The sequence below is a fragment of the Xyrauchen texanus genome, chromosome 21 (assembly GCF_025860055.1).
Source record: "Xyrauchen texanus isolate HMW12.3.18 chromosome 21, RBS_HiC_50CHRs, whole genome shotgun sequence".
Lineage (NCBI taxonomy): Eukaryota > Metazoa > Chordata > Actinopteri > Cypriniformes > Catostomidae > Xyrauchen > Xyrauchen texanus.
The window spans coordinates 2,607,027-2,622,741 of record NC_068296.1 but is presented as its reverse complement, the minus strand read 5'-3'; the positions used below and the strand labels follow the sequence as shown (position 1 = coordinate 2,622,741).

The window sequence follows — 15,715 nt, the reverse complement described above, 5'->3', positions numbered from 1 at the left end:
GGTGCTGCAGCTCCACTGATGAGTGTTGCACTTGTGATGTAAAGGAGCAGGGTGCGAGTCCACATGTGAACCCAAAGTGTCATACAGGGCTGGATTGGTAATCGGGCATACCGGGCATTTTTCCGGTGGGCCGCAGGGGCGGAGCCAGGAGTTTTTTAAGGGGTGGCCAGACAGGGGCAAGCGATCAGTCTGTGGTGCCCTTTTCCACAGTTTTACAAGTTATATGCTGTAGTTATATATTCATGCCTTACACTGTAAAATGATGATCAATTAACAGTAATTGTGAAATGATAACATTTAAAATTGAAAACCGGTATTAATAGTTCTGTCGTCACCAGTAAATGCCATGAGAGCATCACACAAAGCAGAGATTCGTTCAAAAATAAGAAAGATATCCATTAAAAGCTCCAAAACTGGCAAAATTTGTATCTATGATATGTTTACCAACTTTTGGGGTTTGTAGGAATGCAAATCACTAATTATTAAACAACTGCGTGAAGGCACGGTACCGTTATTGAAGGTTAAATTGTTATTAAAGTGGTATTACGACAGACGTATATAATTCATTTAAATCAGGGTTGAATTCACTTGAATGTTGGGCTGGGCGATACGTACAAAATATTTTATCGATAATCGCCTATGACTATATCGACTACCCCCTTGCCGAGCGTCTGTTAATATTTTTGCTTTATTAATTTTGCTTTACAAATTAAATTAATTTATTGAAACACGAAAAACCTGAACAAAAGACGTTTCTAAATTCAAATTGCACTTTAAAATAAACTAAAATGAAGTGAATCTTATTTAACCACCTCCCCAAAATCCAAACATTTACCATCTCCAATGGCCCCATTTATGATCACAAAAACATCCACAGCGACAACAGGTGGAAAATTACTAATAGGCCACAGATTAAGAGCTGAAGACAATTATAAATGTGCCCAAACAAAATTACTAAAACGTTAATTGCGAGTGGGGTGGCCAGGCTTCAGTCCATGGTGGCCACGGCCACCCCTAGCTATGCCACTGGTGGGCCGACACATTTTGGGACTGGGCATTGGGAGAACCGGGCAGGCCTGTGGGCCGGCCGCGAAATGGTCCGAATGGGCCGCGATTAAGCTGAAATGAGCCGCCACATTATGCAGAACGGGCCACAAAACGGTGCTGTGATATGCAGAAAGGGGCAGTGAACCTGTCAACTTTTGGGCCAGTTGCTATGTAAAATCCCGGGCCGATTTTTGTTCCCAGTTCACCCCTGGTGTCATAGAAGAACCACAATATGACGTGGTTGTGTTTTTCATCTCACATTTGCTTTTTATGACACTATCGGTTAGGTTTAGGGTTGGGAGGTCAGTGTTGTTGATTTAACACTCGATGAAGAATTAACATTAAAAACTTCATCCGTTTGGAAGGAAATCGAACTCGCCTTTAGCGCCACACAGTGGGCATTTCACCCCAGAACTGCAGCAATGCCTGTAACGAACCACATAAAATAATTTTGCTAAAATGTCGCCACAGTCACATATTTTCACGTGAGCAGAAAGTGTAAAAGAAACACTACAATATGTCAGCAATTGTGTTTTTCATCCCACATTTGCTTCCGCTATTGGCACATTCCAAACCAGGAACAGTGGCTCAACTACAATTGCACTCTTCAGCTTTCGGGTCTCTTTCAACTATTCTGATCTTCCACAGACCGCGAGCATCAGCGGTCTTGAGTAAAGAGCCTCTCTTCGCACTTCATTGACTAGTAAGACCCGTTTGCCCTGCTCTCTGCAAGAATTCCTGCTTGCGTCAGCCGGCCGGCCGTGTGGCTGTCTCTAGTCCAATCCATCTCTTCAGTGGCAATTTTGGTTTGTAACTACGAGACGAAGCTGTCATGATTGACAAGCTCTGTTATGCTCCGGCACTGTCAGACTAAATCACTCAATGCGATGTATTCATTGCATCAACAAACTGTTGAGAAGTTGTCTGTTGAGGCAATGTGTTTGCTGTAGATTTAAATTTGTCAACAGATTTTCGTATGACAGCTTTGCTTACTTGGGGTATTTCCTAATACACACAACAGCTCTCAGAACAGCAGGCATCTCTCATTCTCACAAGAACGGCTACACGACAACGCTAACGTCTCATGTCTTCTTTTTTGCATGCTTATGCTTTTTTGAGGTTCTGCTTTTTAGCTCGCATGTTTGATTCATCTTCATTAAAGCTAGGGTTGGGAATTAAGGACTTTTAAGAACAGTTTTGACACTCTTGCAATTAAACGCTGTGTATAAACGCACCTTTTTGTGGTGTGCATGCCACTTTACAGACATGGAAATGGGGAAGTGGTAACAAAAAAAGAAGTACGAATTTTATACATATCGTTCAACCTTGATCTAATGAAAAACGTGACATTTTTGGAAAAGGATATTACGCGATTCGTGTCACTTCTCGCTGCGGATCCGAGGTGAAATGTTCACTGTGTGGCTCTAAAAGCGAGTTAAACTTTCTCTCAAGCAGATGAGAGAAATCAACAACATGACCTTAAATCTAAACCTAACCGATAATGTCCAAAAAAAGCAAATGTGAGATGAAAAACCCAATGACATCATTTTGTGGTTCGTCGAAGCTTGTGAATGTAGGTTTTTATGTACATTAAAACAAGTCATGCGCTATAGTAAAAGTGTTTAGATGTCATAAGATAGGAAAAATAGTTTCCTTCCCCTTTTTTATCTCACTGTGCTTTGCTTATTCAAAGATGTTCTCGTGTGCATGCCAGATTGGAATAGGTGAAGATTTTCAGTGAATTAAGACTTAATTGTCAGTCTGTTCCTAGCAAAACACTACTGTATGGCTTCTGAAGTCTTGAAATGTTGCGCACGAGTGATACGGACGATGTTTATGGTGCTTTTATGTGCTTTTGGAGCTTGACCGTCACAATCATGATCGTTTCACAGATGGAAAAGGGTCATACTGGTTTGGAACGAGAATGATAATTTAGGGTTACTGCTCCAGTGAGCAGAATCACTTTTTATTTATTCAATTTTAGGATATTTTATAAGTATATAGGCCTTATTAAAACGTATGTATGCAGAAGGTATATAGAATATAACCGAACAAAGTAGGCCTGGTGACAATATTTTAATAAAACTGAACAATTTCAGTTTTTATTGTATTTTAAACTAATTTTAAATGTTTGTTTTTCATCAGAAAGAATGACAAAAGTCAAAGAAATGCAGTTGGGTCATTACGTGTAACTCAACCAGAAGTCCCCAGCTCAAAATTTAGATTTTCATCTTTTTTTCTTCTTTTTTTTTCTAGTGAAAAAATTACAGCAATCAAGACGAAAGACAAAATATTAAAAGCCACGGATGAATATTTACTGAGTAATCCACAATTTTGTAGAGGGGGGTCAAAATGGCAATTTTCACCTTTTGATTTCGGAGCAAAATAAAAAGATAAAAAAATATCCTTAGAAAGGTGTCAGCATCATTATTTTATGTTTACACAGAGATTGGTAGATCTATTACTAAAATCAGTTGACTTCAGCAGCTCTTGATGCATTATATGCCAATGGCAAGAGTCCAAAAATGGGAAAAAGCACTTTCCACGTTCTTTTTCCAAAGTTTGCATGCTTGTAACTCAAGAAATACTAAAGATATCTTAAAACCCTTGTAGATTTTGGTTTAAAACAAACTTTTCTTTTGGTATCGTCATTTATAAGGCCCTATATGGTTCAGTTCCAGAGATATGGGGCTCTCAATGTGGCTCCATGTGCTAATTTTACCCATTTTTAATGGTCGAAATCCTAATGTGGGTCACTTAAAGCTGATCCTTATTGTATTTAAAGAGGAATGTCTGAAGAACAAATAATGCTGAAACTAGAAATGCACCTTTATTAATTCAACTCGACCATTTCAGTGTATTTTTGGCAATCGGACATTGTTAAACTGGAATGTTCTATGCGATTGATTGGTAGAGGAAAACAAGATACAGTTCTAGTTTCAACATTATTTGTACTTCAGACATTCCTCTTTAAAAGACAAAAGTATAAGGTGTATGCAGACTGTCCTACATTTGGGGTTTGACCTCTGAAAATGTGTACAATTTAACAATTTACTCATGGAGCCACATTGAGAGCCCCATATCTCTGGGACTGAACCATAGAAGGCCTTAAAAATGGAGATGCTAAAAGAAAAGTTTGTTCTGAACCAGAATCTAAAAGGATATCAGTATATATTTGATACTTCTTGAGTTACAGGCATGCCAACTTTGGAAAAAGAACACGAAAAGTGTTTTATTCCCCTCATTTTTGGACGTTTTTGTCATATAATGCAACAAGTTTGCCATAAAGTTTTCTAATTTCAAATTGGGTTATTGTGCTAGATGGACGTCTTTGACTGTTGCGCCACGTCTCTGTGTTTTTTCAGTGTCTCGTGAAGAAGCGCCACGATTTTTGAGACGCCTGTGTTCTGTTTCATTCGTTGTGCTGCATCTTCATTTTTTTAGGGCAAGAACTGGTTTGCTGTGAACAGCCCCTTAGGATGTTTCTGTAATGCAACCCTGTAATCCTTAAATTCCCATTTAAAGTAGATCAAATCTTGTTAGTTTCAAGTACTTTAATTTGACTTGAAATGAATTTAATTTCTGCATGTTCGACAACTGTAGACGTACCCTGTAGTCACTGGAGGTAACGTAGAAGATGGGCAGGAAGGCCAGCCAGATGATGCAGGTGGTGTACATGGTGAAGCCAATGAACTTGGCCTCGTTGAAGTTCTCGGGACACTTGCGGGTCTTAAAGGCGTAGACCGTGCAGAGCACCACCAAAACCATGTCGTAGATCAGCGACAGCAGCATGCTGGAGTCCCGTACGTTACATTTCAAAATGACAGTCTGCCGTTTCTCCGGCGTGGTGAAACGCCGTGTGCCGGGCACCTCCAGCAGAAGCCAAATGGACACCAGCAACAGCTGCACTGAAATCAGTGATAAACAGATGAACACCTGCGAGCTGGGACTGATGAAGCGTGGCCGCTGAGCCCCACCCTCTTTCACGCTGCTGAAGATGCGTGCGATGCGATTGGTCTTCGTGAGCAAGGCGGAGTAGCACACCGCAAACGAGGTACCAAGTCCTAGCCGTCGTAGCGTGCACACGATAGGCGATGGTTTCGCGATGAATATGAAAGTCATGACATAGGACATAAAAACGCCCAGAAGCAAGATGTAGCATAGCTCGCGACCGGACGCTTTGACGAGCGGCGTGTCGTTGTGTCGAATGAAAACGGCGAAGACCATTAAGGTGCAGATGAAGCCAACACATGCAATTGAGATGGGCCCAATTGCCCAGGCGTCCTCCCACATAATGTAGTCCTCCGGCAGGTCGTAGCACCCTGTCAGGTCGGGTCGGGGCCACTGGCCAGGTGCGCAGGGCATGCAGGTGAACTCGTCAGGCAGGTATTCGTAGGACTCGCACGGAGTGCAAATCCAGCAGCAGTACTCGCCCGCTTGCATCTTCTTCATCTCGTTGGGAGCGCACGGATCGCTGCACTGAGATGTGGGGACTGCTCCTCCCTTTGGCCAGCCAATCATGGGCTCGTTTAGGGAAAGACTCTCCGCCCACTCTCCCACCTGGATATAGGTGTATTTGTCGCTGCCTGGCACACGCTGGTAGTTGAAGATGTTGTAGCGCCCCATTCCGTCGCCATATGCATCAAACTTCACTTGAGTCTCCAAGCCAGGAGGGGCAAATGGGGCTAGAGAGAGAGAGAGAGAGAGAGAGAATGAAAAAGAGTTAAAGGGATAGTTCACTCAAAAATGTAGTTCCAAACCTGTATGGCTTGCTTTCTTCGTGGGAACACAATAGTTTAAATTTAGAAGTATAGGAACTGCAAAAGTGTCATTTTATGTATACAAGTCTTCTACAGATATACAATAGCTTTGTGAGAGGGACAGAATTACATTTATTAAGTTATTCACTAAAAATCTTGACATCCACCCTTGCTCGTCTTGATGCATTTATGAGACGTTATTGAAGTAGTGATGCGGACACCCAATTCATGAACCAGTTGTTATTTTGAGTCAGATCTTTTCAGTGAATCCGTTAATCTGGTTCACAAAACCGGTCTAAGTGATTTGTTCACGGCTTCATGATCTGGTTGTTGCAGTTAACAGCTCTCTGAAGATTATCAATAAATAATGACTTTAAATTGGTTCTGTTCCTCATACAAATCTGGCTTCAGATGACTTCTACCAGATGACAGGCACCAATAATCATCCATGCGATTTATCTAAACAGCCAATCCTGTGGAAGAAATGCAGTGCATAAAATCATGCAGATATGGGTCAGGAGCTTCGGTTAATTTTCACATCAACCATCAGAATGGGGAAAAATTTTGATCTCAGTGATTTGGAGCGTGGCATGATTGTTGGTGCCAGATGGGCTGGTTTTCACACACAACAGTCTCTAGAATTTACTCCGAATGGAGCCAAAAACAAAAAAATCCAGTGAGGGGCAGTTCTGTGGACGGAAACACATTGTTGATGAGAGAGGTCAACAAAGAATGGCCAGACTGTTTTGAACTAACAAGGTCTACGGTAACTCAGATAACCGCTCTGTACAATTGAGATGCGAGATGGCGATTAATACTAAGATGCGTAAGATGCGAGTTGGCGCTGTTTTGCTGTCTGGCATCCATCCGTCCGTCCGTCCGTCCGTCCGTCCTATCTATCCATCCATCCATCCATATCCCCGAAGAGTTCTGAAATCAATATTTGGTGGAATAACCCTGATTTTCAATCACCGCTTTTATGCATCTTGGCATGCTCTCTCCCAGGCTGTTGAGTGACTTTATGCCCCTCCTGGTGCAAAAATTCAGATTGGACTGGCCATGACAGGGTCTTGATCCAGGGCTCCTCCATCCACATCTTGATTGATCTGTCTGTGTGGCATGGAGCATTGTCCAGCTGGAAAAACCAATCCTCAGAGTTGGGGAACAACTTGTTTCCTGTTCAAAGACGAATTGCAGAAGCACCCACAGATCATCACCGATCCTCCACCGAATTTCACAGTTGATGCGAGACACTGTGGCTTGAAGGCCTCTCCAGGTCTCCATCTAACCGTTAGATGACCAAGTACATTAAAGGTTAGCTATGAAATGAGTCTTAGCAAGACATAGAAGTCCATCAGCGTCATTTTCAAGCCCAGAATTCTATTAAACACAATGCAGAATTTGAGATGTGCTGGAAATGATAAATAAATCTCCTGTGCATGTACATACACTGTTAGGAGACCAATTTAAACATATGGCAAGTGTAAAAAAAAATATAATGTTTTGGGTGAACTATACCTTTAATTCACACATATCAAGCAGGAAGAACAGATAGTTAGTTCCCTATAATGCTGTTTTCCGTTATTATGCGTAAGTATGTAAACTGCTGCTGGCTCATGAAGCAATTACAGCAGGCAAAAAGACGCATCATCAAATCTTGCTAACAACATCAGCACATTAGAATCGCAGTTACGACGTAGAACAGCCGTCCGACATTGAGCAGAGAAAGTATCGAGGGCTTGACGAGGAATCAGACTGCTTTTCTGTGTGCTAGATATCAGTTTTATTGCTCATATGAAGTCTCCCACACACCTCTGTCGCTCTGGGAGTGAGCATCCTTGGTCAGCACTTTGCAAAATAAGACACGGGCAAATTTGCACAGATGATGTTTTTGTCTCGCATTGTAGCCTCGGGGTGAATGAGATATTGTGTAGCAGGAGAAAAGAGGAGACAAAAATGTCTCTCAGTGAAATTATCACTTTTCCATTTTTCCATAGTGGCAAGAAAAGGTGAGAATTGAAGACGTGGACATGTATTCCAAAGTGTAAAGGAAACCCATTTGGTTCATAACCTAAAAGGGACATTCTGTCATCTTGTATTAAATGAATATGGGTTTTTCTGTCTTCTAAGTTTAGCTGAATGTCTTGAGCTGTTCTCTTCGATTCAATGCAAGTGGATGGTCTTGTTGGACATTTAATTGCAAATCCATTGGCATTAATGAGGAGTTTGGGCTCTGTAACAGCTTCCGGTCTTCTGGGAAGGTATTCGACTGATTTTTTTTTTTGTCATAATTTGGAAGCACTCAGTTCTCTAGTATGTCATTGCATGCTGTAAAATTAAGATCTATCTTCAATTGAAATTAAGGGCTTTGCCATGCATGTTGATACCTGTTATAGGCGTGTTGTGTACTTTGTTGTCAGGGCTGGACTGGGAAGAGAAATCGGCCTGGGATTTTACATGGGATTTTACATGGCAACTGGCCCAACTGTTGAGTGGGGGAGTGGGAGGTTCTTCGCTGTCCGCTGTTCTTTTCTGCATATCGTGGCGCTGTTTTGTGGTCCGTTTTGGCGGCTGATCATTGTTGCTTATCGCAGCCCATTCGGCACGTTTCGCGGCCGAACCACCGGCCCGCTCGGTTCTCACCGACGGACATTCTGACACTGATCGGCACAAAAGTGTGTCGGCCCACCGGGAAAATGCCCTGTATGCCAGATTACCAGTCCAGCCCTGCATGTTGTATAACATAGTGTTTACAGTGGCCCCAATAAAGTGTTTGGGCACTTTTGGACTTTAAATAGTTACTTAAAATATCTTAACGTCAGTGCGTTAGATAACACAATATCAAACCAAAGTTTGATGTTAATTTATAAAGGTTTTGTATATTCACATAATGCATTAGCTAATGTTAACATAAACAACTTTCAATTAAAACAATTATTAGCATATGTTAATATTAATATAAACCAAAATAATGCAGAAAATATTGATTATTGCTAGTTCATGTTAACTAATGTAAACAAATGCAACATTAATGTAAAGTGTTACCAAAACGGCTTTTTACACTCGGGGCAGTCTGGTACCAAGAGGGGGCGCTGATCACGAAAAAAGTATATTTTATGGTATTACTCAACCATCATTGATGGTTGAGTATCTTTTATCAGTATCATCAGGTGTCATTTTAAAGTGTAGACTCTCATCTTTACAATGAATATAGCTGATCAGACCAATTCTCAAATACTGCTTTACAATGTGCTGATAAACTAGAACTGTTCCATTCTCATAATTCGTAAATTTGCAATCGCAACAATTATATTTAGAACCAGTAAAAATATCAAAAAGATCATATAAGTGTCATATATCTTTGGAAAGGTATTGATCAGTAGAATATAACGAGCACTTGTTTCACTCAGAGATCACACTACAGCGAGTACTAGCGCGTGAAATGCACATGGATGACAAACGGAGAAAACTGAATTATCGTCACATTTTGGTTTATAACTTCACGGAAAATAAACATGACGTAGAATATGTCATATCACAACTTGCAGCAGACAGCTCAGAATAAAACAAGCCCACACTCGACGTAATCCGATATGGAGGTCCTGAAATATTAGTCTAAGAGTGTCATAACAATCTATCGTGGCTATCGCTAATGGCGTCTCTATGGCGACGGTTGTTATGGGATCAGTTAACTAAAACAGGGTCCTTTACATTATAGATGTGTCAGATTGTCCTCATCGGCTGTCTATTGAGTGTTGAACGTCCATATTTGGAACGTCCCTGTGTCCCACGTGGGGTAAACGGTCCCAGAAGGCACAAACATAGACTGCCCATACGCACATTTTATGAAATGATGAAATAGGAAGCCAAAGTGATCTGAAATGTGTCTTTATGGACTTAGTTGACATAAGTTTAAGTATATATATACATATTTATATACATATATACTATATCTTTGGATTGCATTTTGGTTTTACTCTTACATTTGGTTTTGCCAAATCCTCAAAAAATGCCTTCAGGGTGTAAGGGTTCAATAAAAACAAAAATTGGTAACACTTTCTATGAAGCCCATATTTATAATGCATCGTAAAGGCATTATAAATACAATATACCGAATGTATTATGTCTCATAATACACATTATAATAAGCTATAACTGCTCATAAATTATTATAACTACAGTTATAAGTACATTATAAGACTTCCTCTATTCATAGTTATACTTTAGAGTATAATGTGTTATAACACAACATTATAACAGTTATAACACATCAGAAGTTAATAAAGTTAATGTTATAAATGCTTTATAGTGTAAACAGTTAAAAGACTTTATGATCATATTATAAGTGTTCTTTATCTGCTTTAAATTACAAAATCAATATCGTCTTATAAACAGTTATAACACACTTATAACATACAAAACATTACAAGTCAAACTTATATCATGTTATTTATAGATAAGATGCACAAACATTAAAGTTTATTGAATAGAGTTCAGTATAGAGTCAGTTTGATTATTATTGGCTACATGTGATCAACAGACATATTTAGAGTTTCTGATGTATTTTAACTTCGTAGCTTTGCATGTGTTTTACATAATATCTCAAAATATACATTAAATGTGTGTTATTTTATATTTTGTGCATGTGTAATGTTTATAACTACCGGCATGACTTATAATGTCTTATAACCACTTAAACATATCTAATGGATGTTTGGTGCAATAGAAGTTAACCTTTTAAATGACAGTCTAGAGTCTTGTGAACAGTATAATTAATTTAAATAATGCATTGCATATAGCGAATCCAAAATAGCGAGTCCTCACATGAGGTCACGGGGTCAAACAAGGTGAAAGAATACCATCAAATTATCATCATGGGAGTGTCCAAAAAAATGGTATAACCACTGTACCATAGTTATATGATGGTATTCTTTATGTGTGTGTGTGTAACTTGCCATGTACAGTGGTGTGAAAAAGTATTCCCCATGAGATATAACATAAAAAAGGCAACCTGTGTGAACCCAAAATACAGTTTTCAAATATTTATTTTTATTGAAGCAAAAAAGGTATCCAACACCTATAACACCCATGTGAAAAACTAACTGCCCCCTTAAACTTAATACCGGGTTGTGACACTTTTAGCAGCAACAACTGCATCAAACGCTTCTGATATCTGGAGATCAGTCTTTCACAACGCTGTGGGGGAATTTTGTCCCACTCTTCTTTCCAGAACTGCTTTATTTCAGACACATTAGAGGGTTTTCGAGTATGAACTGCCCGTTTAAGGTCATGCCACAGCATCTCAATCAGGTTCAAGTCGGGACTTTGACTAGGCCACTCCAAAACTTTACATTTAGCTTCTTTTGAGCCATTCAGAGGTGACTTACTCCTGTGATTTGGATCATTGTCTTGCTGCATAATCCAGTTGCGCTTGAGCTTCAACTCACGGACTGATGACGGGACGTTCTCCTTTAGGATTTTCTGGTTTAGAGCAGAATTCATGTTTTCCTCAATTATTGCAAGTCGTCCTGAAGCAGAAAAGAATCCCCAAACCATCACACTTCCACCAGCATGCTTGACTGTATTTATGATGGTCTGTTTGTGGAATTCTGTGTTTGATTTGGAATTTTGGAAGGTCAGCCACTTCTGGGAAGGTTCACTACTGTGACAAGTTTTCTCCATTTGGAGATAATGGCTCTTCACTGTGGTCCTTTGGCATCTCAGAGCCTTTGAAATCGCTTTGTAACCCTTCCCAGACTGATGCATCTCAATCACCTCATTCCTGATCATTTCTGGAATGTCTTTCAACCTTGGCATAATGTGCTACTGGGTGAGACCTTTTAGACAACATCATGCTGCTGGAAAAGTTTTATTGATGTGTTGATTGAAGAGGGCTGACAGTAATCAGGTCTGGGTGTGTCTAGTTCATCGAGGGGGAATACTTTTTCACACATGTCCAGTGACATGTAAATAACATCATCATTTAAATTTATTATTTTTAAAACTGACTGACTTGGTTTTACGTTAGATTTAGTTTTAATTTTTGAAACTGTTTAGGACGAGATACAAAAACAGATGAAGTCAGGATGGGTGCAAATACTTTTTCACATCACAGTACACATACAAATGGAGGGTTACACCTAAACTTGGTGCAGTGCGTTTTCTCTGCGCCATGTAATTGCTCAGAGGGTTTCTTGAAGCTCGATGCTGGATGATGATTCATCAGATAAGAAAAACAGGTTAGAAGTTATGAGCCCCATCATTCACGCCGATAACGTCACTGTCAACACCCATGCACTTATACATACACACACATACAGCTGAGGTGCAATAAAATCCACACACACACACACTGCTGTATTCTAGAACTTCATCATGAGCTGGATCAAATTAACCTTCTGTGGCCCATAGTTCATTTCTTCACAGCTCGTCTGTTCATATCATGATTTGATGTCACGCGACCCTCAATAAGGTGTGATCATCCTGCATTGGAGGCAGATGCAGTTACAACACTGTATTAAATAATCAGCATCTGGTAACATGATAATTAACTGTAATATAATTACCTGTTACAAACACTAATTGCAGTTAATTAGCTTGCACTGAGCCACCAAGGGTATGGACGTGCCTCTCAACAACAAATGGGTTCCATATGCCATTCATGGATGAAATATATGTATTCAATTAGTTTGAAGATCATGTACATTAACGGATGGATAGACATTTGTCCATTTATTATAGAGTGCACCAGTACCCACCCAATTTTTCAGCCGTTTTGGTCATTTTTTTTCTCCAAAAACCCTATTCATTAAAGAGTTTGAAGTCATTAACCAAACCAACCAGATCTGAGGTGAGTCACAACATTGCCAACTTTGATTTGGAGGACAAATATGGGACAAATAGACAAAGGTACAAAGGTACAGTCCTATGATGCATTGGGAATCCTATGATGCATTGGGAATCCTATGATGCTTTGTGAATCCTATGATGCATTGGGAATCCTATGATGCATTGGGAATCCTATGATGCATTGTGAATCCTATGATGCATTGGGAATCCTATGATGCTTTGTGAATCCTATGATGCATTGGGAATCCTATGATGCATTGGGAATCCTATGATGCATTGGGAATCCTATGATGCATTGGAAATCCTATGATGCTTTGTGAATCCTATGATGCATTGGGAATCCTATGATGCATTGGGAATCCTATGATGCATTGCGAATCCTATGATGCTTTGAGAATCCTATGATGCATTGCGAATCCTATGATGCATTGTGAATCCTATGATGCATTGCGAGTCCTATGATGCATTGCGAGTCCTATGACGCATTGCGAATCCTATGATGCATTGCGAATCCTATGACGCATTGTGAATCCTACGATGCATTGGGAATCCTACGATGCATTGGGAATCCTACGATGCATTGTGAATCCTATGATGCATTGGGAATCCTACGATGCATTGGGAATCCTATGATGCATTGGGAATCCTATGATGCATTGGGAATCCTATGATGCATTGCGAGTCCTATGATGCATTGGGAATCCTATGATGCATTGGGAATCCTATGATGCTTTGTGAATCCTATGATGCATTGGGAATCCTATGATGCATTGGGAATCCTATGATGCATTGGGAATCCTATGATGCATTGGGAATCCTATGATGCATTGCGAGTCCTATGATGCATTGGGAATTCTATGATGCATTGGGAATCCTATGATGCATTGGGAATCCTATGATGCTTTGTGAATCCTATGATGCATTGGGAATCCTATGATGCATTGGGAATCCTATGATGCATTGTGAATCCTATGATGCATTGCGAGTCCTATGATGCATTGGGAATCCTATGATGCATTGGGAATCCTATGATGCTTTGTGAATCCTATGATGCATTGGGAATCCTATGATGCACTGGGAATCCTATGATGCTTTGGGAATCCTATGATGCATTGGGAATCCTATGATGCATTGGGAATCCTATGATGCATTGCGAATCCTATGATGCATTGCGAGTCCTATGATGCATTGCGAATCCTATGATGCATTGGGAATCCTATGATGCATTGCGAATCCTATGATGCATTGGGAATCCTACGACGCATTGCGAATGGCGCAATCGAACGATTCTAAAGTTATTTTATTTATCAGTATAAAAATGTATATTTTTTAAGTGCATAAGCAATAGCACCCCATTCAACACATACTAATCCCTTCCGCAGATGTTTCCTCAAAATCGACGCAGAATATTCTATAAAAGTCAGCAGAACCAGCGAAATCAATGTAATCATGAATCACAATAATTTCAGAACTCAAAACTTCCTCCTCACTGCAAAAAGAGCATTTGTTAAAGAGCGAACTTCCTTTACATTGTGATGTTAAACTGTGGTAGACATTTGCATGTGACACATCAATGCGTACTTTACCTTTAATCACTACCGTAGCCCCGGCTAGTAGCGGTGAGCACTGAGATGGCAAGTAGAGAGCCAATCAGAACAGTGGGCATTTAATGTCAAGTCTTAAAGGAGAAGCAGCACCAAAACCGAGCGTGTCCGACAGAGGGTCCGAATGAGTGTCGAAAATGATCATACTTTACAAATATTTGACTGTTAAGTGAACATTACGGAACATATTAAAATAATGTAAAAAAGGCATTTCATGACCCCTTTAATGTGTCCATGTCTAATGTCACGTTAGCAACTTTGTGCTCTCTCTCTCTCTCTCTCTCTCTCTGTCTGTCTCATGCTCGTTCTCTCAGGTAATATACGCTTGCCAGTTACTCCAGTTAAGCTTCATGGTAACGTTATTCTTAGTTTTGACAGAGACATGCTGTGCATGATCCTCTTGACTCCGGGGTACCACAACATGTCAGTCTGGCATCCGAGACATTTCCAAAATTCAGGGCTTAAAAACAACGTACATGTATCTCTGCCTCACACACCTTATGCAACTGACAGTCACCATTCAGATACTGACATACACCTCTGCGCAGACACACACGGCTGAGTTTGACACGTGTTCTGGAGAGTTCCTTCAATGAGGAAGAGAGAAAAGAAAGAGATAGTTTTGTCTTGCAGAGATTGAACAGACATGCATGTGTTTATGTTCTGTTGCACTCAGGGTTTGGGAGGGTTACTTTTCAAATGTATCCCACTACAGATTACAGGAGAATCACCATTGAGTAAAATATCTGGACATATTATGGAAATGAGAATTTTAGGGGGAACATGTGCTTCACCAGTCTCTGTGACCACTCTAGACTCTGTAAACATCAAACGAAAATGTTCGCGGACAATGGCGCTTTCGACCTGTCAATCATGTTGCACGTTCTCACAGTGGTGTAGTTGCAGCGAATTATTGAGGCTTAATGCCACTTTTATGACATGTTGTTCATAACAATTGCCAGCTGAGGGCGCTGTTGTGCTGCTGTTGTGTTTAACAAACATTTCTGCATGATTTCGGCCTCAAAGCTCATTTGGTATTTTTGGAATGTGGGGTTTTGGGAAAAGGGGGCGTGGCTAATCCAACGGCTCAGCTAGTTAAAATACTAGAACAGCTAAAATTGCTTACAGCACCTTTGAATGTCATGTTAGTTATTTATGCTGATTTTAATGACTAAAAAATGTCATGAAAACTTTTGACAGTGCAGAAATATCTTCATATCTAAAAGTAGGCTACATTACCTTTATGCAATACATGATTTATTTGATTCTTTTGGGGTGAAATATGACTTGGACATGTTGACAGTTTTCACAGTGTATTGTATAAACAGTGCTGAGATTCTCTGCAATCCTGACTTTCCCATATCGCTGTTTACATGATCATAAATCTTCCATAGAACAACAAACACAAGAGTTCTGCTTTCTTGTGGAGCCAATTCAATGCAAGTGTGTTTGTGT

General features: G+C 40.1%; 2 protein-coding genes across 4 annotated transcripts in view; one reads left to right on the top strand and one right to left on the bottom strand.

The window, feature by feature from the left end:
• grm3 (glutamate receptor, metabotropic 3) overlaps window positions 1-15,715 on the bottom strand; it is a 73,553-nt gene that overhangs the window by 8,772 nt on the left and 49,066 nt on the right. For both annotated transcript variants that reach the window (XM_052152050.1, XM_052152049.1), the window contains exon 4: window positions 4,657-5,732. In XM_052152050.1, the coding sequence (XP_052008010.1) occupies window positions 4,657-5,732 (1,076 nt within the window). The remainder of the gene's footprint in view (window positions 1-4,656; window positions 5,733-15,715) is intronic.
• LOC127661387 (endosome/lysosome-associated apoptosis and autophagy regulator family member 2-like) overlaps window positions 1-15,715 on the top strand; it is a 119,985-nt gene that overhangs the window by 56,062 nt on the left and 48,208 nt on the right. The window lies entirely within an intron of this gene.